The sequence below is a fragment of the Falco punctatus genome (genome assembly GCF_963210335.1).
Source record: "Falco punctatus genome assembly, chromosome: 6".
NCBI classification, from domain to species: Eukaryota; Metazoa; Chordata; class Aves; order Falconiformes; family Falconidae; genus Falco; species Falco punctatus.
The window spans coordinates 8,653,491-8,680,534 of NC_137585.1; the positions used below are offsets into that span (position 1 = coordinate 8,653,491).

At 43.0% G+C, this 27,044-nt stretch overlaps 1 protein-coding gene across 1 annotated transcript in view; it reads left to right on the top strand.

Annotated features, from left to right (window-relative positions):
- Positions 1-3,677: 3,677 nt before the first annotated feature.
- The window catches only part of RIMKLB (ribosomal modification protein rimK like family member B), a 46,393-nt gene continuing 23,026 nt past the window's right edge, over positions 3,678-27,044 (top strand). The window contains 2 exon segments of the mRNA XM_080391247.1: positions 3,678-5,230; positions 11,353-11,573. Coding sequence (XP_080247373.1) covers positions 11,399-11,573 — 175 coding nt within the window. The 5' untranslated portion in view covers positions 3,678-5,230; positions 11,353-11,398.

Sequence of the window (27,044 nt, forward strand, 5' to 3'; positions counted from 1 at the left end):
TCAAATAGTGACAATTTTGTCCTGAGAACAGATTTATAGGGGACAGGAGAGACCTCACCTTCACTGGCAAAAAAGAATAGAGAGAAGAAAAAAACCCTCTTGCCTAATTCTAGGGGAGTATAGCATCTACATCCAACTCGGCTGCAGTGGCAACTCTTTAAAAAGAACTTAAAAGCTTCTGCAGCAGTGGGCGTGTCCTGAGCAAGAAATGTACGCTTCCTCCCACTCCAGCTTTTTAAGAAATACCAAAAGACTTTCAGGACTTGGTCCAGACTGACCCAAGTTTCTAGATGATGGGAAATGTTTCTAAAGAAACAGATTACAATGCAACCCGCTCTTTCAGCTGCCCCCTGTCATGGCTCTCACTTCCATACTCCCAGGTTTGTTCGGGCAAAGTTTGACAAACTACCAACTCTGGCAGCTCAACCAGCAGTAATAAAAGGGATACAAGGCAACGCTTTGTATGCGAGAGAGCTAGGAAGGCAAACACTTGTCAGTGGAAGAAATTGGTGCTGATAATCCTAAAACCCAGCTGAAATATCCCAAGTGGTAAAAGACAGATCAAACATCTTACTGTCACTGTGCTGAGTGTCTTTCCTGTACTTGTAGAATGACTTCATCCCCGATGTCTTATAACCAAATGCATATTTGTATGGCCAAAAAGCTATGTTACTGAATTTCCCAGCTGTGCAGTTCTCTTCTTTCCACAAACTGCTAACCCTGTTTGGGAGGTGGAAGCACCTGCCTTACAGCTTGCCTGCTTACAGAAACATAAAAGAAAAAAAGCTTGCTATTATTATAACACTGTAGTTTTAGCTATGTAAATGAAAAAAAGCCTGCTATTATTATAGCGCTGTAGTTACAGCTATGTAAATCCTAATGCGGGCATTTTCTTTCCTCTTATCTATCTTAAAACTTTATACTATCTTAAAAACAGCGTACGTGAATCCAGAAGAATTCTTACTCGGAAATGCATGTGCGTGCTAGATGACATGCAGTGGTTGCGCTTCAGTGGAGCGGTGATTCCACAGCAGCTTTCCAGCAGTGAATTCGCTGCATAAACAAGGCTGTGCACCTCACAACCTGAAATTACAACTTCTGGGAAGTGTGGACGTGATGCACGTAGGAACTCTATTCCAGAATGTTCAGAACGCAGAAGGAAGGTAATGTTTTGTTACTGTCCAAGTAACAAAAATACTGCCCAGCATTTTGGTGTTGTTTAGATATTTATTTACCTGCTGGGCCTTGCTTTCAATTGCCTCCTGCTCGTGAGTGGTACTTCCAGCTGGCATTAAAGTGAGTGGTAGTGTATTTTCCCCTGAACTGTTGCACAGAGTTGGGCGGATGGGAACCTGGAATCCAGAAGTGGTCTCTTGCTTTCAGCTGCGAGAAGCTAGAAGTCTTGGCGAGCAACCCAAGCAGACAGGAGAGCATCAGATGGCGCCTGGGTAAAGGGGGATTTTGGCCGTTGACGTCATCTGTGAGGTAGCCTCACCTCATGAGGCAAATAGTTTTCAGAAGGGCTGAATCACACCTGAGGTTTGGGGGGTTGGACCCAGATTTTGCAGAACCGACTGAACAACATCCCTACCCGGTCCGGTCAATCTCAGAAACGCTCCGTGAGGTTTGCGTTACGAGTATTTAGCTATCAGCTATAACTTTGCAGAAGGTCTACCAAAGGTGGAACACGCGATACGATGGTACCTCGTTCTGCAGTATGAATGCATAAACATTGCAGCAGGTTTTAGGGCATCCTGTCCTGTAATATATAGGTTAGTACTGTGGGAACGAGTCCTATTGTGCCAGTTAAATACCGGGGGTACTGCATGAAATGTTTGGGTGGCACATCTTTATCCTGCAGCCGCAGGTGTTAGAGCCTGTCTGAAATGGCTCCCCACGTGTAGATGAACGACGTGGGGGAGGCGAGGGGTGTGCAGAGCGTCTGTCGTTCAGGTGGGAGAAGCCAGCTGGTTCGGGCGTCACTGCCATGTGCCTGAGAGGCAGAAGAAAGCAGGTCAGATTCAGTGGAGCGGTGATACCACAGCAGCTTTCCAGCAGTGAATTCGCTGCTGTCCCACACGCGTGACAGGGTGGGTGTTTGGGGGTATTGGGCATGACCAAATGGGTACATCCCGCAAAGCTAGGAGCATAAACCAGGTTGTTGAGGAGCAGACGTGGTGTCCCCTGGGGTGCAGGCTGCGGGCACAGTGTCTGGGGGCTCTGAGGGTCAGTGAGGAGGAAGCTCAGGACAAAAAATCAGGACAAAGTGGGATGTGCAGCTAATACAAGGTAAAAAAAAAAGGGTGCGGTGTGGGGGAAAACAGGTAGGTGAGTCACAGAAACCGATAAACAAGGTGTGCTGGTTAATACACGGGATGTGTCATGCTCGTCTGTTGCCAACAGTTATTATTTTAGAGAAATGACAGCAGCGAGGGATGATGCAGCCCCGGCTGCAGGCTGGGTTTGTCAGGCACGTGACTGTGAGTGGCAGGTGCTGTGTGGGACGTGTCACACCTTCATCTGTCACACGAAGGACAACTGTTCTGGCCTTGCGCGCCATGTACCAACAGCAGCAGCGATGAGCGCGACACCGTCACATGCTGCACTGTGCCACGGCATGCTGCTGCTGCCGGTCACCTGTGGCAGCGGGACGGGGTCTGCACCCGCGAGTGGGGAGCTGGGGCCACACGGTGCCAGGCCGGGCTGCAGGAGGCGGCGGGCAGGCATGCCATGCTGCCCTCTGCGCCGGCTCCCGCCCCGGCTCGGGCTCTGCCCCGGCGGCGGGGGGCGCTTAACCGGCGCCCCTGGCAAGGGCAGCCGGAGGGGGGCAGGCGCGGGAGGTCCCCCCGTTGACCGGGCTGGCCGCAGGGGGTGCGTGGCGCCGCTGCCCGGCCCCGGCCCGCACGCCTTCGCGCCCCCGGGCGTTGGGCGGGAGCGCGCCACCGCCCTCGCGCGCTTCCCCGCGCCTGCCCCACCCCGGCGGCGGGCGCCCCGCCTCGCGCCCCCCCCCAGCGGGCGCCAGCGCCGCCCGGCCGTTAGCGCCGCCGCTTCAGTCGGGCGGCGAGAGCGAGCGCGGGAGGAGGCGGCGGCGGCGCCCGCGCTGTGGCTGGAGCGGCGGCCGCGGGGGGCGGGGGTCTCGGTGCAGGGAACAGCCGGCCTCCTCGCCCCAGCCGCGGGAGGAGGGACACCGAGGAGGGGGGAAAGGGGGGGGCCGCCGAGCGGAGCGTCGTGTCGTGTCGCCCGCTCCCCTTTAGGACCGCGCACGCCGGCGGGGAGGAAGGGGCGAGTCTCCCCGGAGCCTTCGTCGCCCCGCGGCTTCCCTTCCTAGACCCGGTGCCGGCGGGGGCGGGGGGGCGCCGGCGGGGCGCGCGGACCCCCGTGGCTCCCCTCAGGCTGGGGCTTGGCGGTGCCCGGGGCGGGTGAGATGTCGGGCTGAGCGGGTGCGAGCCCGGGGGTGGGGTCCGCCGTGCCCGGGGGTGGGGGTGGGGGTGGGGGCGTCGGGACCGTCCCCTCAGCCGTCCCGCCCCGCCGCCGCGCTGCCCATGGTGATTGTGCATCCCCGCGCGCGGAGCGGGGCAGCAGCGCTCCAGCTGCCGGCGCCTTCCCGCCGCGCCCGCGCGGGCCGGCCAGCCGGGGCGCCCAGGTGGGTGGCGGCCGCGGCCGCTTCGGGGGCGGGCAGCGGCGGCCGCCGGTTGTGCGCGGAGGGCGGGTGCGGGGGGGAACGGGGACGGGGCGCGACCGGGCGCCGCTGCTGCCGGGCGGCGGGTGGCCGCGCTCCCGCCTCGCCCCGCGCGCCGCGGGCGGGTCGCGCTCGGGGTTCGTGCTGCGGGCGCGTGGCGGGGGCTGCCTCGCGCCCTGCGCACACCCGGGCTCGTGTGCTGTGCGAGCCGCCCCGAAACGGGGTGGAAAAGGCGCTCTCGCGCGCGTGAATGCGAAAAATCTGCGCTTGTTGGGGGCAGTTTTTCACGTGATGTAGGGGTGTGTGTGCCTGTCGTTGAGTCTTGCAACGAAATCTTTCAATTAGGTTTCTACTCTTTTGTTTTCTGATGTTTAACGAGCTAATTGCATATTGGTGACTTAACTGCCTAGAATCTACCGGGGGCTAGGTTTACAAAGTGTGCGACTGTTAATCTTTAACTCCATCATTAAAGTAAGCATCCTCTAGACGTGTTATTTTGGGTTTGGGGTTTTTTTTGGGGGTGATCTTTTTCGGTCACCTTTTATAAACGACTGTGTTCAGTGGCAGAGTTGGGGTCTAATGCATGGGAGTATATTTGCTTCTGATCTGAAACACACTTTACTCCAGTCTCTTCATCTGAATGCTGAATGTTATACTGGGGGAGGGGTTTAAAGACACAAATAAATAGGAATAGCTTTCATAGGTTTTAAAACTCAATGTCTTCATATGTTCACATGTAGGTACAGATTTATGTTTCCTTTGAATGCACGTTTTTGAGTAAAAGAACAAACTGCTTGCTCAACCTGTTCCCCCCCCCCTTAAAATAGGTTTCTGTGTTAGTATGTTTCTGTGAATTTCTTGAAGTTGCACATTTCCCCTAATTGTGTTCATCCCATCTTGTTCTTCTGGCTTTGCTTACTGCCTTGTATGGTACCTTTTATTCCGTGGGGATTTAGTTTATCTTTATTAGATACCTTTATGTGTTTGTCTATGTCTAATAGGGGTGTTTCTCCTTTTTTCCTCCTTAGGTGTTGGTGACTTCAGAGTCATTTAGTGGTTTGGTTCTGAGGAAGTAGAGACACGAGGATTGTCTATTTTACATAAAGCTACAGCTTTTCACCAGTACTAGTTTTTCTCCTTCCCACCCCTTCTTCCCCGTAGGAGAGGACAATTAGGGAATTATTTTAACAGTCATTTACTCCCTCTTCCCCCCCCCCCCCCCCCCCCCCGGAAATCTACCTTGGTCCCCGAGGCGTCCGCTAGACATTGCCTGCCCGTTATAGGACCAGGAGAACGTTAACCATCATCATCCCTTGCTTGCTTTGAGACCTTCAGTAGTACCCTTCCCTCCTTTGGAGTGCAGTGCAGAGAGGCATCCAGAAGACTTCCTTGCCACCCTCTTTGGGTAGTGGAGGATCCAGGAAAAGGGGTACCTAGGAAGACACGTGACCTTGTTGAGGGAGCCAGAACTGAAGCAGCACTTGGCACGCTGAAGGAAGCACCCATCTTTGGTGTCTTTTCGTCTTCCAGTCCTTCCTCACCAAATTTCTGGTAAGTCTCTTCAGCCCATTCATTCATACAGTGCATGTTTCCCTTCCCCCACTCCAGGCGCTGGGAGAGGCATGCACAGAGACAGAGAGTGGGGTGGGGGAAGGGAGGAGGGAAAACTGACTGTGTACACACGGATCGGGGAGGAGAGGGGGGTATTCTGCCACACTGCAGGGGGACCTGGGCAGAAGTGGAAGAGCCTCACTTCAGAAGAGCAGCTGATGTGGGAGGAAATGTATGTTTTATTTGCACGGGTGTGCGTGCACACGCAGGCAGGGTGGAGGGGGGTGAAGAAGCTGAGAGCCTGTTGTGGGAAAAAAAAAAACCCGCTGGGAGCGAAGTAGGATAGCTGATGCTGGCCAGTATCGGGCTAGTGTTGCAGAGAGGGAAGAGAATGGATTATTCATTGGAGATCAGGAACTGGGGTGTGTGAGTAAGGAATTCTATCGTCTACTTGCAAGCATGAATGTAGAGGAAAGACTCTGTGTGTGTGTGTGTACATCTGCCTTTTAGAGGCAATTGTGCCTGGAAGGATTGCTACTAGCATCTTTACATCACTCAGTGCAAAGGTGGGGACAGGCGGATGAAAGCCGTCGCAGGGAGTGCAGTTGCCTGTCTGTGGGGGTGGGGGGTTGTACTGGGTATGAATGGGAGCGATTAATATATTCCCGTATCCTTTGACTGTTGCAGTCTACAAATCTCCCAGGGAAAAGGAGGTGAATACTGTGCTACGCTTTCAAAGAGGTGTGCTTAGGGTTCACCTGCCTGCAGTGACTTTAAATTCTATGATGCATGTGTAGAGGGCGGATGATAATGCAGCAGCTCTGGACAGATTGCGCTGCAGCTGCTCAATATATTATATAAAATGCATTTAAATAAATATTCTGATTTTTCAGGTTCTTCAATTTTTAAAAATGTTTCCTTTCCAAAGGTTCTCAGTTAGGTGACAGTCTTAGGAAAACTAGTCTCTGGTAGGTAAGGAAGGAATTTTTCTTGAGGTTGTCCTGAAGCATCACTGTGAAGCAGCAGTATCAGGAATGAGTTGCATTATCTTGGATCTATTTTTCTAAAGCAATTTTAACAAGTGGTTCAAAATGTCAGTTTTTATCGCTGTATAGATATATCACCATGGGTTATATTCATCATCCATATGTTTCCTTAAGGTTTTCTTTAGATGATCATCATTCTGGTATCTTTGTGTAGAAAAAATTTAATTGTGCTTTATACTTGAAACAGCTGTGAACTGTTTTCACACCTGCTCTCCCTGTGACATAGAAAGTCATATTTCTGGGATGTTTCTAATACTGTTCTCATTAAGATGAGACAGAGGACTTCCATGACAGAGTATGATAGATGATGTGCTGGGTCATATGCTGGACGACCCTTCGTTAGCTGTTTAACCGGTCTGCTACTTAAGATTGACTTTATAATTCAGATCTGCCTTGAGGTATCTCCTGAAGGAGATAACTTACAAGCATCTGCCAACTATTCTTCTATTCTTGGGTCTTCAGTGTTTTGAGGTGTGGCCTCCAAATTAGACTTCTAGAAACTGCTGTAATGGTAGAGGAGGGTGACTGGTTTATTGGAAGTGTGTACTGAGTTTCAAGCTTTAGCTATCTATGATAAAAAGGAAAGCAAAATACATTTTCCCAACTTGAATAACACTGTTCTGGGAACAAGTATTAAGGGATATGCATTAATGATAAATGCAAAGGTGCAGTGTTAGTGTGTGCTTGGAGCTATATTTTTTCCTAGTTCTCTGCTTCCCATGGCAATCATGGCTGTCAGTCTCTTTGCTCTTTCCTTCTTGTATCCATGAGATTTTTACTGTCATTATCTAAGATGTAGGGATTAAACATGCCTAAAGGTGTGCTAAAACTAAGATTGGGTTTTACCTCTCTCTCAACTGTGGAAATCCATGGAGTTGTGTTAGCTGCATACTGCTGTAACTGGGGTGAGGAATCCGAGCCCAGCTCTAAAGACAGAGGCGATTCTGGGAGGGGCTGATAGTAATAATTGTTCTGCTAACTTGTTCCCAGATCGCACTGTTGTTGATAGGGGTGTGCTACAACATCATATAGCAAGTTGAGTGGTTGAGATAGCATTAGGAATCAATGTGATCTAATTACAAAACATCTGGGATTTCATTCATCATTCCCATAGGAAAGAAACAACCTACTATTTTTAATTTACAAAGGCACTGAGTAGTTGCATTCTGAATAGAAAGGATACGGAGTGATCTTTTTGCATACTAGATAGCTTTTATGTTACACATTTATTGATAGTACATAAATGAATTAGTGTCTCCTAATAACTGATTTCTTGTTTCAGCTTAGGGGAAAATACATCAGGATGAAAAAGAAAAAGAGGCTAGTCCTTTTTTCTCCTGCTTTTGGGTGTTGAAGACAGGACAAGGAGTAAATGGACAATGGAGACCAATTTCCCGTTGCTGGAGGCAGGTCTCTAAGGCTCTCTCTGTGAAGAGAAGACCCCTTCAAGGGAAAAAGAGTGGTCTTCAGAGAAGAGTTCCACATCTCTCTAGATAGCGGATCTGATTGGCTGAATGACCTGTTATGCCAATAAAACATATTCACATGTGAAGTAAAGTAGAAAAGTAGCACAGTGAATGTATTAGAACAGCTGCTAAAGGTGTGTTACAGCTTCAAGGAATGCAGGAGGAAATACGTTTGCATGTGATGGGGAGGGGAGGAAGCTGCTGTGTGAATGCCAGAATAAAGCCTAGCTTAAGCAGTACAGGGATGCCACACCTCAAAGTTGAGGTGAGTGTTCCGCTCCTTCTGTAAATTGCTAAGGATCTGTTCCACACAGTGTCTTTCTGAAGCAGATGCAGCAGTGTGTTTTTGGCTGGCGTGACACACAGATTTTTATCATAGAGCTTTTAGTTTGATGCTACCCTTTCACCTCTCCCAGTCTGTTTTATGCAGTTAAGTTTATGATGACTTCTTCCTTTTCATTTCCTGAATTGAGGAAAACTTAGAAGGATTGTACTGAAATTGACCATAGTAGCTTTGAGTGAAAAGTGCATTTCAACTAGTCATTTTGAAGACATTTAAACATCTGCTCTTCCCCTTATATATACACTACAGTTATTTTGCAATAGATACTCTCATGGATTAGGAAGTATCACATGCACACCCAGCATTGTCTGAAGCTGTGTCTTTTAGATTGAAATGGGTGGAGTTGGTTTTCAGGGAAAAATTCTGGAGATCCTATCCAACTTGAGAGCTTAATGCTCTTGTGCATATGACTGCAAGGCAAGTTTTCCTCCTACAGACCATTTTCTGGAGAATGTCGGAGGGATTGTTAAGATGTTTGGGTTAATAGGGTAAATTGCAGGTTTTGTGTTCTTTGGGACTTCTTACACAATCAAAATAGAGACTGTAAAGATCTAAAGAGAGGCTGAAACTGGTAAGTAGATTCTGGTTTCAGGAACAGAATGTTAGTGTGAAAAGGGTGTTTCTCCAGGTGGAAAAAAAATGTGGTATTTGGTTGGAGGTCAAGGAACTGATAGTTAGGATTACTACATTCTGTCTCTGCAATTGGCTTGTAGCTTCATCTAAAGTGTGTTTCTTAATCTTTACCTTCAGAGTTGAGGTTCTTACCTCCCTGCCTCATCGTGAGGTGTAAACCTTTGTATATACATTTATAAAACTTGTAAGATTTAGAGGAAATGAGACATAGTATTAGCAGAGAGATGAATACCCATACCAAGGCATTTTTGTATGTCTGCTGGTTTAATGATTTGAATGAGATGCCTGGACGGCTCTTCTTCATAATGCTGTAGGTCCTTTCAAAAATGGAATAAAGGTGGAGGAAAGAAAAGGATATACCTTTTTTTCTTCTTCAATCCTTTGCTGGCTTTTAAGAAAGTGTGTGCTGAAATGGCAGTCAGCAAGCAATGATGGCACAGTCTCTGCAGATTTACGGGGCTGGAGGTGGGGTCACATAAAGAGATTTGAGAAAAATAGGAGCAGATCCCTACTGGCAAAGAAATAAGGGTCAGTAGCAAGCAAAAATGGGGAGAAGGCTGCCGGAGAGAAAATACTTGTCTCGTTGCACCAGTGTTAGAACCAGTACTGGGGGAGATGACGGATGGATGGACATGGACCCACCAAAAAACACCCCAAAATCCAAACAGACTGAAAATGTAAAATGACATGATTTTGTTTTTTTGAATTATGACAAAGCCGATCTAGTATGTTTTTTTATGTACTTAATGTTCTGTAGCCATTTTTTAAAATGAAATGGGCTAGCCTGCTGGGTAGAGCTGCTTTTCAAAAGAGAGGCGGTAGGTGGGGCTGTTTGGTCTCCCCAGTCATTCATGCAAATAGCAGGAATAGAGGTAAATTGACAAAAAAAGCCTTCTGAACTGTGCCGTAGCAGTGCCATTTCTGAAAAATATAGCTTATCCCAATTCTTAGCTGAGGATGTTGTCCCAGGAAGCTTTCTGTAAACTACCATGTAGAGAAATCCATTGTTGAGAGAGCCAGGAGTGGGGCAGGATCTGACAGTTGTCAGCCATTGCAAGCCCAAGCCTCATCTTGCCCTTTTCACTTTCAGCTGCTTTGAAGAGAAAAAGGTAGTCTTTGAGAGATCAAAAGATATTCTTTACAACTTCCCATACCCGTTTTCCTGCAGGGAGCAAACACTCCTTTTCCTGCTTTACCTTGAGCATCTTGACTGCTGTCAAGGGCTGGTCTGCATCTGTGATTGTCTTTCCGTAGCTTCTGCTTTTTTTTTTCAGTCTGTTAGTATCAAGGACTTTAGTCCTTGGCTTTATTGTTGCTCCTCATTTACCAAAGCAATGGAAAAAAAGTCACAGTCTTTGCTTCTTGCCATTGTGGTTCTCAGTACCAGGAATAAAAATGGCCCCTTAAAGTTCTGCTTGTTAAGAAAAAGCTGTAGTAGTAGAAAAAATTTGGGTTTTAATTAAAAAAAAAAAAAAAACAGCTTGTTCTTATCATTATAGCAAAACAACCCTTTTTCCCCAAGACCTGCTGCAGAAACTAAATTTAAATTTCTAATATTAAATGGAAGCAGTTGCATACCTGTGGTCTTTCTGCATGTACATATCTTGCTGACACCAGGTCCTGTCATGTGGACTACCAGGCAAAACTCCTGCTTCTATCCCAGAATTCAATTCTGTTTGAAACTCATGTAAGCTATATTGGTGAATTCAATGTTTTCTCCCTCTTTATTTTAATAGAAAGTTTAAAATGTGGCACAGAAAACTGCTCTGTTTTTCTCCAGAACTCTTTTTCCCTACACTATGCTGCTTCTTGTTTTTCTTGAGTGTAAATGAGTAGTGTAAAAGTGACTTTAAAAAAGAAAGACTTGGAGCAAGAAAGGGCTAGCACTGAGATTCAAACCTTGATTTTTCTTTAGATTACATGTATTAATGTTCAGTATCCTTAACATTTTGTTGATAGTCCTTGTTCCATTGGTTTTTCCATTAATATGTTCTGGATAACACTAAATATATTTCACAGTAGATGTGAAATCACAGAGAGCAAATCAGTCTTTAAATACTTATGTGGAAAACTCTTTTCTAATGGATTTCTTCCTTTCTTCTGGACTGTTTTTTTAACATAAAGAATGTGGCACACTGTTTTCTTCCATGTATGATGGAAAGGTGTACATGAAGTGTGTCACCAGTGTTTTAGCAGTACGTAGGAGAGGGGCTGAGTTATTTCCAGTTGTGAGGAATTATCCCAGTCATGAAGTTGAAATTCTGGCCTTCAGAGCTGGTGGTTTAAAATGTTTTTTAGTCCTTGGCATGTCTCTTAGTACTGTCAAGAAAGGGGGATGCTACTACCAGTACTAGTAGTTATGTCAAGTGTGTACTTTTTGTGGGTGAAACTAGGATGAGGACTAAGACCTGATTTTTAGCATTTACATTCCATTGAATGTAAATTGATTTGTTTCTGTTGTTGTTACTTCTGTTGCAGATTAGTTGTAGATATTATTTTTCCACTTGGATGTTAGAAGTTCCACCCCATTGAAAAGGACTGACTTGTACAGAGGGAGTAGGACTTGGTACAGTGGGGAACATGAAGATAAGATCCTATGTACTCTAACAGAGTCTCATCTTCTCCACCATCTAGAAGTTCCATTGAAAGGAAACCTTGAAGGTTGCAAGACAAGTCCAAGATGTGCAGTTCAGTTGCTCCCAGGCTGTGGTTCTTAACAGACCGTCGCATCAGAGAAGATTATCCTCAGCAGGAGATCCTGAGAGCACTAAAGGCCAAGTGCTGTGAAGAGGAGCTAGATTTCCGGGCCCTGGTGATGGATGAAGTGGTGCTGACCATTGAGGATGGAAATCTTGGTGAGAATGAGCTAAGGTTGGGAATGTGCTGAAAGGATACTTGGAGAAAGATTGTAAAATGGAGCATCTGTACTCATGAATTCCATGTGTGCCAGACTACCATACATCATTTAAATCATGTAGTTGTGCATTATATCATGTTCTTCAGGATTTATTGTGATAATCAAATATAATTGTTAACTTTGCTAATTTGGATTAGAACTATTTTTGCCTCCCCTTTGTAGACAGAGAAGAGGGTTGCTTTAGTTTGTTAATTCCAGGATAAGGACTATAGGATTTCTGAATTAAGAAGAAATTACGGCGTTTCATTTTTGCATAGGTACTTGGAGTTAATAGGTCACATTTAAGAGTTTCAGGGGGACATTTTTCTTCCGTTTGTATTCTGACTCCAAGATAGCAAATGCATTTGAAATAAACTAAAAGGAATTTTCAATGGACAGTACCAGTTTTCATGGAGCTAGAGGTGACATAACTAAAGCATGCTGCTGCATAGATGTGTAGTTACATATATGCCAGAAAAGAACAGGGCTAAAAACCAAAGTATGTGCATCAGAATAATTTGAACTGTTACTATAGCTTAGAGTGTTTTAAACTAAATTTTAAGATTTCTGTTCTGTTTTCCTATTGGCTTTTTTATTTTCTGTGGCGATTAAAAAGGAAAAGCAAGAAATTAAGTTTTTTTAGAAATGTTAAGTAAAATGATTCTGTAGATAGTAGGCTTATGGTACAGGGAGAATAGTAATACAACCAGTGTCAAGCTGTGTAACACTATTACATTTTTTGGGGTAACTTTTTGGTTTGGGTTTCCTAAAGGAAGGAGACTGTAGTGTTGTTTTGTACTTTTACCTCTTCAATTTCTCTTCCCCATATGTAAGTTAAAAAAAAAAAAAAAAGAAAAAAAAAGAAAAAGTTGCTGGAGATCCAGGGAAGAATTAAGTTTCTAAGTTGTATTAGAATAATTCTGTGTGAAAAGCAAATATAAAAGTGCCCTCAGCCCTTAAGAAAAGGCTGCCATGTGATCTTACAGCTTGTTCCTTGTTGGGGAATCTATATAGGAGGGAAATCTTAAAACTGACTCTGGGACAGAACTTTGGTCAGAATTTGTACCTTATTATAGCATGAATCAGTCAAGCATAAAAAAAATGCATGGGGAAACAGGATTTTTTTATTCTGGTATTACTAATCTTGTTTACGTATTTTTTCTTTTATTCTGAGGTATCTGTGATTTTTATCAGAGACTTGAAATTCTGCAGGATGTCTTCATATAAAGGCAACTTGTTGTCAGAAGGACTGAACATCTTACGGCTCTGATTATGCTGTCCTTTGGACAGCATGTTCTGCAGAGGCAGCCATCCTGGACTAGCTGCAGCCTCTAAGATGCATAATTGGTCCTTCAGCATTTCAGTATTGTTTTTATTTCTTGGTGGTGTTTTCTTCTTTCCTGTCTTGTGCCTGCTTTGGAGGAACTGAATATGGCGAGCACGAATCATTGGTCTTTTTTCTCTCTTCCATTTAGTGTCTCCTAATGCTGCATCTATTGCAAGAAGAAAAGAAAGTATGCAAATTAGAAGACTAATACTGAAGCATGTGTAGTACAAGAATGAGAAAAATTAAGAAAATACCTAGAAAGAGAATGCAAAAAAGGAAACTATTTTCATACAGAATGTTCATTCAAAATTATGTACATAACTGACCTTTTGAAAAGGAGTGAGATAATCATGCTGGCAGATTGTGGATAGAAATTTTCTTATAAATAATATGGACTGGGTAATTGTGATTTTTTGTTTTGTTTTGTTTTTTTGTTGGGGGGAGTGTGTGTGGGAGTTTTCTTACACCAAACAATTCTTTCTCTTGGAGAGAGATGAAAAATCTTCCCTCTTTTAATTTTTCAGTTTTCTTTTTCCTAGTGCTTGCCCATGTGTTTTGATAGGTATTTCTAGTGAAGGACACAAGCCAAAGTTTTCTCTTTGATTTTCCTTGTTAAAGTCCTGAGTTGGTCTAGGAAAAGGTGTCCTAGAACAAAATCCAGGAGGTAATGCATTGTGCCCTTTCCGTTACCCACTGTTGTCTTGAGGGGTCCAGGTTGAGTAAAATTTTGTGTAACACAGTGGAGTTGATGAAGAGAATGTATCTTCAGTAGATAATAACCTGCTTTGCTTTTAGTTCTACTATTATTTGTGTTGAAAGCTTAGCAATACAGGGCTCAAACTCTGATGGTAGTATATGGTATTGGAGGAAGTAATAATTAGGTTTTCACTTATTTACGCTTGTAATTAGAATATTTTTTTGTCCTTTAAAACCTAGGCAATTTCTTACGTAAATTAGTAAAAGATTGTTATGTTTGCAAAGTCAAGTTGGACATCACAGGATGCCATTTAAAACTTTAAAAATTTGGTATTTCTGTAGATGATACGATCAGCGATACTGAAATGATTTACCTTACAAATTCAAAGCAGAGTGGAAAAGACACTTAGGAAAATTGAGCAGAACAGTGGGATACGTACCAAAATTGAAAATTGGCCCTTCTACCAATTACGTGGTGTATACCTTGACAGTGTAGCACCTAAATATTGCTGAAGCCCAGAGACAGATGTGGAAAGCTGCTGTGATGCTGAGACGGAGTCTGTGTATGCCAAAGAATGGTAAGATTTTACATGTACCTGATGTGGCCAAAGAGAGAGGTTATTTCAGTCAGCGGGCGCAGCAGTAGTGACTCATCAGGGCATTACTCTGCTGTACTGCAGGGCTGGGTGGGAAGGATAGCTGCATTCCCAGGCCAGCCAACAATCCTTGCTGGTTCTTTTTTCTTCCACAGCTGAGATCTGGGATGACCCAGCATCCCAAGCACTCCCAGCATCCCCAGTACTGCTGCCCACATGACGAACCTGCATGCAACTCAAGATCCACGTTAGGTGTCTCAGCACAGCATGAGTACAAAAATGATTGTAAATGCAAGCTGAGAGATGTAGAATTAATAGTTTTTCCTTTAAGTTTAGAAGGAAGCTCTTGAACTGATTTATGCTGAAACTATTTTGGAAATAGTTCAAGTTCAACAGATAGTTTTTGAAAATAGCTATGGTTTGTGCCTTATTTAAGAAAGAGCCTTCTTACACGTGCCATGCATTCCCATTTCCTTTGCACACTGGCAGTAGTACTCTGTAACAATCTCCAAGGCAAAAGCAGAGTTAAAAATGAGTGGAAAGGTCTAGCTGCATAAAACAGTGAATATTTTTCTGCTGCTTTGGTGGGCTGAACCTGCTGAAATGGTTACTGAATTGGACATGCAGAACATCGGCGCACAGGAATGGACAGGCATGCACGTATGGAGAAAGATAGAGGGTGATACTGAAGCTGTTCTGATTTAAACTGGCTCAAACAAACAAGCCTAAGTTTCTTAAGAGCTAAATTCTTGGATGCTAAACCAGTCTGGTATGATCTGCTGCCGAACGGAGGAGCTGTGTTCTTGTCCCTTTCCAGCCTTGCTGTTGCTGCTTGCCTTGTATGAGGACTTCATGTCTCTCTTGGCTTGCTTTCATGTTGTAGCTAAACTGATGTAATTCAAAAAAAGGTTGACCAAGTCCTCTGCTTGTTTGCAGGATCTGGCATTTGTTTGAATTGGCTAATCCAATGGAACACTAGCTCTGCCCAAATAATTAACAATTTTCTGTTGGAATAGCTTGCTGCATCAACCCGTTTTGTGGCCGCACAGTTGCTAACTCTAGTACATGAGGGCAGGGAAGAATGGGGTTGCTCTTCTAGGGAATGGCTCATATTTATGTTTTATTTAGTTGTAGCTTCAAGGCATACTTTAAAACAGAGGAATTTTCTTATGGTTGGGATGCTTGATAGTATTGGTTTTAGGATTTTTGTGTGTGTGTATGTATTTCTTTGAAGTTATCTGGTATTTACTGCTGTAGGGAAAGAACTGGATTACAGAATTAAATGGCTTGTTGCCTAATCTGGTTTGGCAATTCCTATATTCATTTGAAATACATAGCAGGTAATTTAACAAAACTGCATGATATTTGCAGACACACATCTGAAGTCTTAACAATGAGTCCTGTTAAAACATGTAATTTTAAACTATTTGTCTAAGTTTGCTAGCACAGTGATATAACAGGCTTGGGGAATTTGAAACTAGACAAATTAAAGCCTGTGAGCAGGGGTGTGCAGGGTGGGATGTGGATGGAGGTGGGGGAAGCCTGTAGCGAATAAGCATGCTGTGAGACTTTGTGGACAAGAGACAGAAGATAATTCTTTGGTTTGTCTCCTTTTTCTGAATAGAGCACTCTTTTTCTTCTCACCTGTGTTTAGGACTTGGCAGTAACCTTACCCACAGACTACACAAATCACCTGTAGGGAAACACAGTTGAAGAATTGTTCGTTGGTGAAGAACATGCTAGGGAAATTTGGATCTTTCCTTCGTTAAAATTACATACAATAGTATCTTCATTAAATTTCTTTGCTACCAGAATAGCAGAAGTTAGAGATCACTGAGCCAGCGATGTCCCAATTTCTTTATTGTAGGTTTTTAGGATCTCCATGTTTTCTGTTACTGTCCTGTGAAGGAAAATGGTTTTAAGGAAAGTTGTTTTCATGAACTTTCAACTGTTACAGATGCTGGAGCAAGTGGAATTGCAGTGTCCTAATGCATAAAACAAAGCGTGAACTTCTTGGCTTTTCCTTTAGGAATGTAAAAGCAAGCGATCAGCCTAGGTGAGGAATAAAAGGGACATAATAGTCATCTCTTATTAAACAGTAGTACTTTGTCCATAGTCAGCTGGCTTTTCTTAAGTCAGATGGATGGCATCTGGGATCTGATCTCTTGTCTCCTTCTGCAGAGGAACTATTTAGAAGATAGATTCTTCTAATTTGGTAAAGGTTCCTGGTGTGCTGCTTTAGGCATTTGGGTTTCCTGTGTGGGCCTGAGATTTGCAATATTAGTCATTATTTTGCTTGAGTCTTTAATCCTGCAAAATCTGATTTTTTTTTTTCATATGATCTGTCCTTCATTTCTTGTTCAGTCTGGACTAGTAACAAATTGTTGTGATCTCTTTTTTTTCTTTTCTTTTCTTTTTTTTCTCACTCTAACGTGTAAGGTTGGATAAGAAATCCCTGTGTTTTCAGTGTAATGTAAGAAAATAATTCTTATCAGCTAGATCCATGATAAGAGAGGGATTTTATATCTATGAAATGGTTGCTACATCAAAACACTTAGTATTTTTGAATCATCTTGAAGTCACCTAAAACCTGCCTTCTATCACACAATAGGGAACGTAACCACCTCTTCCTGCTGGCTGTTTCAGCAGTCCCCTGGCACTTGTTAGTCCGGTGGCACACCTTACTGGATGCGCTTTTCCTGTGGTGTGCAGCAATGGCTCAGGGAGTGACGGAGCAGAGGCAAGTGGCCTCGGCAGGGTGCCTTTTTGGGCAGCCATTGCCTCCTCTGCAAAGTTGGGACATTGGTTTGTAATCCAGTAGTGGTTGCTGCAGAAGAAACTGCATTGTGTGCAAAGAACTGGAAGGTGGTTAGACATGAGGTTAATTTTGTGTTGTTAAAAGTGGTGGGCTCAGAACCAGTTGAAATTGTTTCTGATGGTCTTTCACTGTGGAAACCGGTCACTTGCCAGTCTGATGTTAAACCTCATTGAGCCGTAAGTGTTGCTGGTAGGCAGGTACAGGGTATGTAGAGGGGATTCTGGAATTGTAGCTGTGTTTAGAGATGGGTGACTATGTGACCACCGCAGCATTAGATACCTTGGTCAAACATATATCTAGTAACAAACCAGCAATTCAAACTTCGACTTTATTATCACAGATACATATTTTAATAACAGGGCATTTTGAGAGCTGACACATGTTTCAGGAATAATTGTTTTCTTTCAGAACTGTGACACCAAACATGACTTTCTTATGATGTATATAGGAAGAAAGGATTTATACTCTGACAGTGGGTGTCCTTGCAGTTTTCTTCCTTACTGTCAGGGATTTCTACTCTTACGTGAATGATTGCCTGTTATCTTAAACAGATGCTAAATAACGAAGGTGAGCAACGAATTTGATCTTCTCAAAATTGTTCTGTTTCTTCAGTAAACGTCATTGTGTCATCAGTGGTAGGTAAGGGCTCAGTTCAATACTACCTTTGCAAGGTGGAGAGGTAGGAATGTTTCTTCATGGAAATATTTTATGATGGACAGAAGTTTTTCATTTGCACGTGTTCTAGAACAGTCAGCCAGGAAAATCAGACTTGTAGGACATGTCATCTTGAACATACGTGCGTGTTGTCATCTCTGAAAATGCTAGAAAGCGTTGCCGACTTTTAATTAAGAATTCTTGGGAGTGGCCATCTGGGGGAAAAACAATGTAAAAAAGACAAAAGCTAGATGAAAGAGGTGTTTCTGTAGATCACAGTCAAGAAATGAAAATTAGTTTAACGTTTCACAAGACAGTCTTGAACTGGCCGAGGGTTTCTGTGTCACTTCAACAATCCCTGTGCCAGTGCTGTGTCACCTAAGCAAGTTGTGCTGGCACAATTGCCTGAGCAGTTGCATTGTGAACCAGGTCTGCATCCTGGTGTAGTTTTAAACCAGCCTCTCCTTGGTGGAGGGTATTTTTTTTAAATGCTGCATCAGTTCTCCAAGGCAGGAAACAACATAACTGCACAAACAGTAGTGTGCTGCAGCACTTAAATCAGGAATGCAAAGCATGTATGTGTTGAGGGTGTTAGAGATTAGGAGATACCAGTATCAATACCACAAATACTGCTGTGAAAATTTACCTTATGAAACAGACAGCTATACTTGCTTTACTGGATCTGTGATCAGAGAAGTACTCTTATTACCTGTCCTTTAAGCAATGACAGTAGCTTCAGTTTTCTCCAGGTCTAGTTAATCATTTGTGAATGATGGGCAGTTGATTCATCCTCAGTGACTGAATATGAGAGAGACTGGTACTGGTGGACTTTATTCAGTGTTAAGATGGGTCTTCTAGTGTGCAGACCTGTGTTTTAACCGTTTTAGAAGTGCCAGTGGCTGTGGACAAGTCCCTTTACTCTCCTATTCTTATGAACTCTGAAGTGTGGTGAAATACCGGTTTCAAGAATTACACTTTCCTTTTATATCAGCCCTTTGTTGCATGAAAAGACTGGAATGAAAAGGAGAACAACAGAAAACTGGAATGAAAAGGAGAGCAAGAAAAAAAGTGTCACTAATAAAACTACCACTCATTTTTTATTTCCTTACATTGTAAATATTTGACATTTACAATGTCACAAAAATCTGTGGTGGTGTCCTTTTAATGATTGTTCTCTGAATGGAAGAGCTTATGTGATTTCTGTATCTGTTTAAAGATCCATTCCATTTTAGGATTAAAAACGGGATACAGAGCTTTAAGATGCCTTTATAATTGTAAAAAATTTAAGCAGGCTTTGGTAAGCAGAATGTGTTATATGTGCTCTGACAAAATGAGCAGAATACCTGAGAGCAAAGATATTCTGCTCATGTTGTCAGAGAAACCCTGGTAGAATTACACTAATTAACTGCTTAACTGCTTTAACTAATGGAAGGCTTTCTCATCATACAGTCGGGTTTTCTTGCTCTCTGCTTCCATATAGTGCAAGTGTTGAACTGGGGACCATCTTGCTGTACTTGTTACTCGACACATCTGTGAGTAAAAGGTGGACTTTTTGGTTTTGTTTGTTTTCTTTTATTTTCCTGAGAGGGTGTACTCCTGGGTTTTTTTCTCGCCCCCCCCCCCCCCTTTCAGTGAAATTGTACCAGTTAAGAATTTGATTTCCAGTTGCTAGGATTATATTTTCATGAAAGAGAGGGGAGAGGAATGTTCTCCTTTCTAAGCTGAAGTAAAAAAGTAATCCAATCGAATACTTGCACTGTGTGTTTAACATGAAGAAAGTTCTTTTTTTGTTTCGGATACATGATATTGCATGTTATAGGTAGGAATACTGGAGAATTGAACATGCCCGTTACTGGCATAGTGGAAGAACAGAGACTGGAAGAGACAGACCAGTAATTTGATGCGCTTTGGCAAGGGGTCGGGTAAGGAGACTAAATACATCAGTGTTCTCTCCTGGATTTTTCAGCTGAGAAGGGAGGTGGGCTGTACTTACACAGTAAATAGGGTAGATGATCTTGTCTGCAGTAGTGGTTGTAGTGTAACATCACTGAAATAATATGCTCAAAATCCATGCTACCAAATCCTGTTTCTTGGCAGTTTCTGTCTAAAGAAGAATTAGATCTGGTAGGGAAACACAGCAGTCAGAAGATCAATAAATATCTCTGCAGAGTAAGAACCTGATTTGAAAGTGTCCTCTAGGTATCTAACCTGTTGTCTGGTTGTGTTGGTACAGCCCCGTGGAACTCCTGGGTGGAGAGAGGGCAGCATTTCCTTTTAATTTAAGTGTTTGCAAGGACAGAAGAAAAAGTTGTTTGTAAAAGTTGTGCAGGTGTTCCCTTTAGTTGTTCAGAATATAAAGCTATTTATTGTTTGAGAAGTAGTTTAGGAATAGAAATAAGCAAGTAGCATAGCCAGAGCTGTTGGATCACAATACAGATGTGATGCTCCTTACAGGTGTCTGATATCATAATGCTGGGCATCCCCAGTCACTGGGAAGTTGTAGTGGAGGGGGTTAAGCCAGCTCAAGCCCATTGCCCTCTTCCAAAGCTCTTGTGGGTAGTTATTCAATTTTTTGACTCTAGGTTGGGCTGAGCCCTGTATACGGTCCCACCGTGCTGGCCTAGTTATCTCAGGAAGACGTTCATGCTCTTGCTGCTCTCCTGGACAGACATCTGCACAACTGGTTGACCAGTTGATCCACTCAACTGGGAATCAGCCGGCCCCCCTAATGGTTATAACCCTTCACCTTAAAAGCCACTTTTTGGTCCCCATTGTTGTGGTATAACATCAGCTTTCTTTGCCACAGGTGTGGTCAGTCACATTCCCACATTCTTCCCAGAGCTCCACAAGCACATGGCCCTTGCCCTTCTCTTCAGAGCCTTCTCAGGAGTTTATTGATCCACCACATGGAGAGAAGAGCTGGCAGTATATAGAATCTGGAGTTTGGAGCATTTCCCTGGGTGTAAGAGACTTCTCTTACAACTTACATCTTAAGTGGAGAAAGTAATAGAATAAAAGTGTTTCTCTTCCTGGGTTCCTGCCCTGATCTTAGAGATACAATATTTTCATCTTTGACCTGGTAGATGTTTGCTTCATGTAAGACAGAAGAGATTGATACAAACAGAGAGAGACCAGCTCTGTGTAGCCTAATGACTGTCAGTATTTGGATTCCATACCCAAGTAACTGTCCTTCAATGAGAGGTAAAAGAATATCACTACCACCAAATGCTTACTGTGAAAAGTGCTGAAATCCCTTTGTGAGCCTAGTATGAAAAGTCAAGCTGCTTCTTCCAAGTGTCTTTATGCTCCAAATAGTACTGTGAAGGTCTTGAATTAATGAATTGATTCTCTTTCCCCCAGCCCTAATAAAAATCGCTGACTTCATTTTTCAGTTAGCTCTTGAAGTTGCTTAGACCACCCAATTGAGAATTAAATCCAAAGATTTAATTTTTGATAGAAACATTACTTAAATAGATTAGAACAAATTAAATTTGTCACTCAAGAGAATCACGGCCTTTATTGCTTTTGTTAGTTTGTTTTTGCTATTTTGGGACCACTGGTTTAAACAGTATTTTATAGAAGTACCATATATCATGATGGAACATAAATGTATATGTTGTTTCAGTACAGAAGAATCTTGACATATCAGTAGTAGATAGTTTTTGGAGATTGAGATACAGGTTTTTTTCAGTTGTATAACTGTTTTACTCAGTAGTCCCCAAATAATTTTAATCTGAAAATTTTAGTCTTTTTAAAAACACAGATTAAATCCTCAGTAATATTCTTGTAGTACAAGTGCAATGGTTTGCCAAGTTTGCCAATGCAGAAACAATATATAGGAAGGGTCAGAGATTTATCTTAAGGCACCACAGTAAGCAGAAGACTTGATTTATGCCCATGACTAGATTCCTAGCTGTTTCCTTCAGTGTACCAAGACCAGTGTTTCTAACTTAACTTACTTGGTTTATGCTTTGACATCTGAATGGGTGACCTGACTGCTGAAATTGCTGATGTACTGACATGATGTTTACTTCCCGTGAAAGTCAGGATTTATTTAAAAGTATAATTTCAGGCACTCAAGATGGTAAATAGATGAGATGTCCTAATCTGTAATGCCTTCTTCCATGCTTGCCTGTAAGAAGAGTGTGTTGCTTGCTTTCTGTCTTACGTCTGAAAACAAAAACATGGTTTCATCTGTTGGCCAGGCAAGTGGCACTGATAGAAAATTGGTACTTTGTTTAGTTTGGGTGAGGAAATCTTGGGGTTTAGTACTGATAATGTTAAGTGACACACTGTGTCTGGTGAAACATTGTATGAGGTGTTTTTTGACATTGGGAGTGGGTCTCGTATCAGCTGTCTCAACATTATAATGGGCCCAAACTTTCCATTATAAAACAGATTTTTATTGTTTATAATTTGTCCTTCCTTATTAATATACACCCCCCCCTGCCCCCTAATGTCTTAAATGCCTTATTGAGGGAGTTCTGGAAATTTTCTACAAAGTGATTTCGTGGAAGAAGGGCACTTAATAGAAAAACACACTCTTTTTTTTTTCCTTCTTTCCCTAAATTTCTAAGGATGTTTTTGGAAGAACTGAGGTGGAACAGGAACTCAGTTTGGCTGAAGTGGCTTTTTCTTGTTATACCTGTGAAAGTAGACATAAATTTGTCCCATCCAAAAAAATAGTCTCTTAAGCATCATATTAAGCTTCACAGCGAAAACATTTGAAACATACCCCTGTATTATGCAAAAAAAGGACTTCTGGTGTGGCTTTGTGTGCTGTGAGATGGACTACAGTTCGGTATGAGCACACAATTTAAAATGGAGATTTTCTTTTGTGTTGGTTATACCTCCTCGCACTGAGACAACAACCTGGATGGAGTAAATTTGCTCCACTCAAATATAGCAGGGACAGGGAGAGTGACATTGGTTTGGGGACTATGGTGTCAGTGAGGAAAAAATCTGGTGTGAAGGCAGCATGCTTTGCAAACATGCTGGAAGAAGAAACAGTATCAGGAAGTGATGGCAGTGAAACTCTTGCTAGATAAGAAGATGCTTCCCTCAAGAAGGAAATTGCAGCTGGAAACCAGTGGGATCATGAGTTGCGTGTTGAAACTTTCTTGGGAAGAGATGCAAACTGAGCAAGTAGCCTCAGATGGAGAGCAAGTCTGGAAGCAAGGCAGGAAGCTGAGTGGTTAGAGTGGTATTCAAAATGGCAGGCAAAGAAGCTGTTTGACAGTAGGAGAAATCTGCACTGTGGAACTCAACTAGAAGAATAAGGAGAATAGAATGAGGGTGTGCCAGAAGGGAAGCAGAAGCATGGGTGTTACATCTAGGGAGATGAATCCTATCGGGGGTGAGTGGGGAGTGAGAAACTGGGGCAAAGCAAGCTGCATGCAGTAGTTGCTGACTTCCAGTGCCTAGAGTGGAAACAAATCTTCCAGACCTTTTCTGTCCTGCAGAGAAACATTCCTCTGCCAGTTGGTTCCACAGATACTTGCTGACAGTGGAGCCCATTCACCTTGAGTGCTGGTCCACATAGATGCTGCTGACCCAGTGCTGCTGACAGTTGTCAACTTAAGTGTCTGTTGTGTATAGTAGATGAAACTGTTCTCACGTGCTATTCCACCAGTGTCGTGTGTGTTACTTAGGTGCCAAGTGGTAATGTTTGCTTTTGATTATCTGCAAATGCAAGGATAAAATACTATTATGAGTGGCAACAGCAAATAATCATAAATTAGAAATAAGCAAAAAAAAAGTTTGTATTTTTGACTCTTTTGTTTTGTGTTTGTTTTCAGATACTATATTTTATCACATGCTACTTTTTCATCAGCCTCCTTAAGGTGCAGGGTGTTCTGCTGTGGAAGCATAGCATACTGAAGGAGAGGATGCTTTTTTTGTGGTTACAGGAATTTGTGGCAATTGAAGCAGAACATTGGTGGAGGAAAAGTGTTGGTGTGATTTAAATTGGACTGTTCAGAAATCGCCTTTAATTGCATGTGTTTTGCATTTTTTTGAGTACCCAAATTTGGATATTAGGATCAGCTTTGTGAAAGTGCTGGATACTTGCATCCACAAATAAAATCAATCAGAGTAGCATCAGCAACTAAGAAATCATAGTCTCCCAAATATGGCATCTGAAATTTCTCCTTTTAACACTTATCTCTGTATTTCCCTTCCACGTATGGGAAATCAGTAGAGTACTCACTGGTTTCCTGTGGTGTTGACAAAATAAATAGAGATTGTGAAGCACTTATTTATTGTTCTTATCACAGTAACATCTAAAACTCACGAAGAAATTAATAATGGTGTGTTTCAAGCAAGGATTTCAGTATACCAATCTGTGGACAACACACTGAACAATATAAAAGAAAATACAGTGCCGAGTTGCTGCTTGTTAAGTGAGTGCTGTACCTCCTGTGTACGTTAGATAAATGCTGTGGGGAAAAGCAGTGTTTGTGTTTTTGAAGACAATATGTGGGTGGGGTAGCAGATCAGTGCTACAGATGTATCCTTAGTTGTGGCTTTTCCTAACCTTTATGTGCTTGACTCTGGCTTTAATGTTTTTTTTTTTTTAATGTAGCTTTTTAATGAAATATTGTATACACACATTCTTTCTAGATAATGTATGTGCAGTCACATAGGGACTGTGCTGGATGCATCAACACTATTTACTAGCCAGGCTTTGGGAAACGTAGATGTAGGGAAAAACAGGAGTGATGTGATGATAACCAATTACTTGGGTAACCCAGTACTCTGTCTGAATATTTATATATGGATATATTTATGGATAGATACATTTACATTCAAGACATATGTATTCTGCCATTGTTACTGAGGAATTATTTTACCCATCTAAATACCTGGGGAGGTTGTGCTTGTGTCTTGTTCTCCTTCATACTTGTTTCACGATACATAAATTGGCGTGTCCCCATTGTTACTGTACTTCTTGGCCGCTTTGTAAAATGGCTTATTCCACTCCTGCAATTCTTGTTTGGGTTCTTTTGACAGTACTGCTTTCAGTGTTTCTATTTCGTATTTATGAGGAGCCTTGCAGGCTGTTTTTCATGGTTAAGAAAATCTGCATATATGTATAAAGAAAAATAATATATTACTTTTGGATATCTACATGCAGTATTGGACCTTCTGTTCGAGGATGAGGAACAGACCCACAGGGTGAGCTACATTCTTAGTTCTGTGGCCAGGCAGGAGGCTGTGCTTTGAGTTGAGTCTTCTCTTCATATGAAGCAGGAAGGGAGCACTGGTGAACCTGACTGAGCCTGCCACGGTAGAGGCAAGTAAATTGTTATGATCTTGAAATTACTTCTTAGGAGTTCCAGGATTTCCTGCACCAACCACGTGTATCTTTTAGCTCAGTGTTGTAGAAAGCAGAGCCATCCAAACCTTAACTCTTCACATTGTTGAGGGGTGGCTTTCATTCCTATATCATGCCTTTTCCTTCTCAGTGAAGGTGGGTTTTATTAATAACAAAAGAGGCTGTGTCAGGTTCTCCTGCTAGTGTTACTATGTGTCCCTGACTCAGATGATACTTGTGAATATCCTGTAGACTAAGGTTAAAGGTTTAGCTCTCCTTTGGAGCAGCTCTTACTTGTTCCACAAAACTAGATTTGAACTAGATTGGTACCTAAGGGGGACTACCCTTTGTGGCTCTGACAGCTAGCTGCATTTTTCTGTGAATTGTTATGAATCCTGTATTGTTGGATGACTGCTTCCACCAGGAGGACAGAATGGTGGTGAGCAAGGCATGTTTTCAGTTGTTTGTTTATAGCTCAACAATTAAAGCTTCACAGCTTTTTTGTCCCTTCCCTTTGTTACTTAGCTTTCCAGACAGGATTTGTCTTTGCCGTGTACTGAATTTCTTGTTAAATCTCCTTCCAAGTTTCATTATGGTCAGGGAATCAGGCTGTGGTTCGCCTCACAGCTGTCAAACCTATAGATGTGCTTTCACTGTGATGAACTTTATTTTTGTTTTTTTAATGACTGTAAAAACTTGTCAGATTGTCTTGATTGTGCAGAAGAAATGAAGGACGTTTCCCAATGAGCTCATAAATGTAACTTGAGCTGTGAAGTAGTGCACTGTGGAGCATGCATCCACTGTTGCAGCCACCTAAGAGGCCAGGCATACAGCAGGAGCATGCCAGAGAGAGTCATTGAATAACTGAGATTGGAAGGGACCTTTAAAAGTCATCTGGACCAACCTTCTGCTCAAAGCAGCCGACTTGAAAGGTAGAGCCAACTCTTCAGTTAGATCAGATTGCTTGGGGGGATATCCAGTTGTGTTTTGAGCGTCTCCAAGGATGGAGCCTCCATAGCTGCATCCATATACATGGAATACATGGTCACAACTGTGTTTGCAAGTGCTGTCTGTTGCTAGTCTCTTGGCTAGCTCTGCGCGCCCCAGAGCAAATCTGCACCTATGTGATCTGCTCCTTTGTGTGGAGCATCAACCCTGCTCCTCACTTTCACAGCCTGTCCTTCTGGAAGACCCTTTATCTATTCACCACAGCACTCAAGGCGTATGTACTGTCCAGCTGCCAGGGAGGAGGGATTATGGGTTGGAGTCATGGTGTAAGTGTAGGTAGAGAGAAATTACTTAATAATAACTGGAAGTTTTTGAGATGTGCGTGTTCATATCCTGCTTCCTTTTGTTTTTCTGTCAGTCTTCCCAGGATCATTCTGGCCTAAGACACTCCTCCTTACATACTTGGGAATAAAGGTGAGGCAGGATTCTGAAAGTGCATGCCCTTTGTGGAAGCTTTGAGGTGAATAAGGTCTGTGGCTGCAGGTGAAAGGGATGCTGTATGTGTAAACTGCATGTCTTAATGCTTGTAATTGTCATGCTCGAACAAGGCTGGCAGCTGGGCCTTTATAGCAATTTTGCTTCACATTTTTCTCGCCTGGTAGAGTGGGAGCCACTGGAGAATCCATTACCTGCACAGGACAGGAGAGCAAGAGTTGGAAAAAGAGAAATTGATCCGACTGGCTTGTTTCTGCAAAGCTGGAAGCTGGGCTAGCAAAGTAACCATAGAGTTGTAAATGTAGGAAGAAAAAAACCCTCGCTATAGACAATTCTACAGTCTCAGAAGGGCACTATCTTGGCAACTTAAACTGTTCAAATCTTTGTTGTTGTTGCTATGACCGGGCCTCCTCTGTTGCAGTTGACACCTGGGTTGCTCAGATCCTACAGTGAGCTGGTTCAGTTTGCCATACCTGCAGAAATCAAATTCCACAAAAGAACAGGAGTTTCCTGCTGGTGTAGGAAGCTTACCTGCTCACCGGTGGGTCTGATGAGCACTAGTACAAGTGATAGGGGTGGTA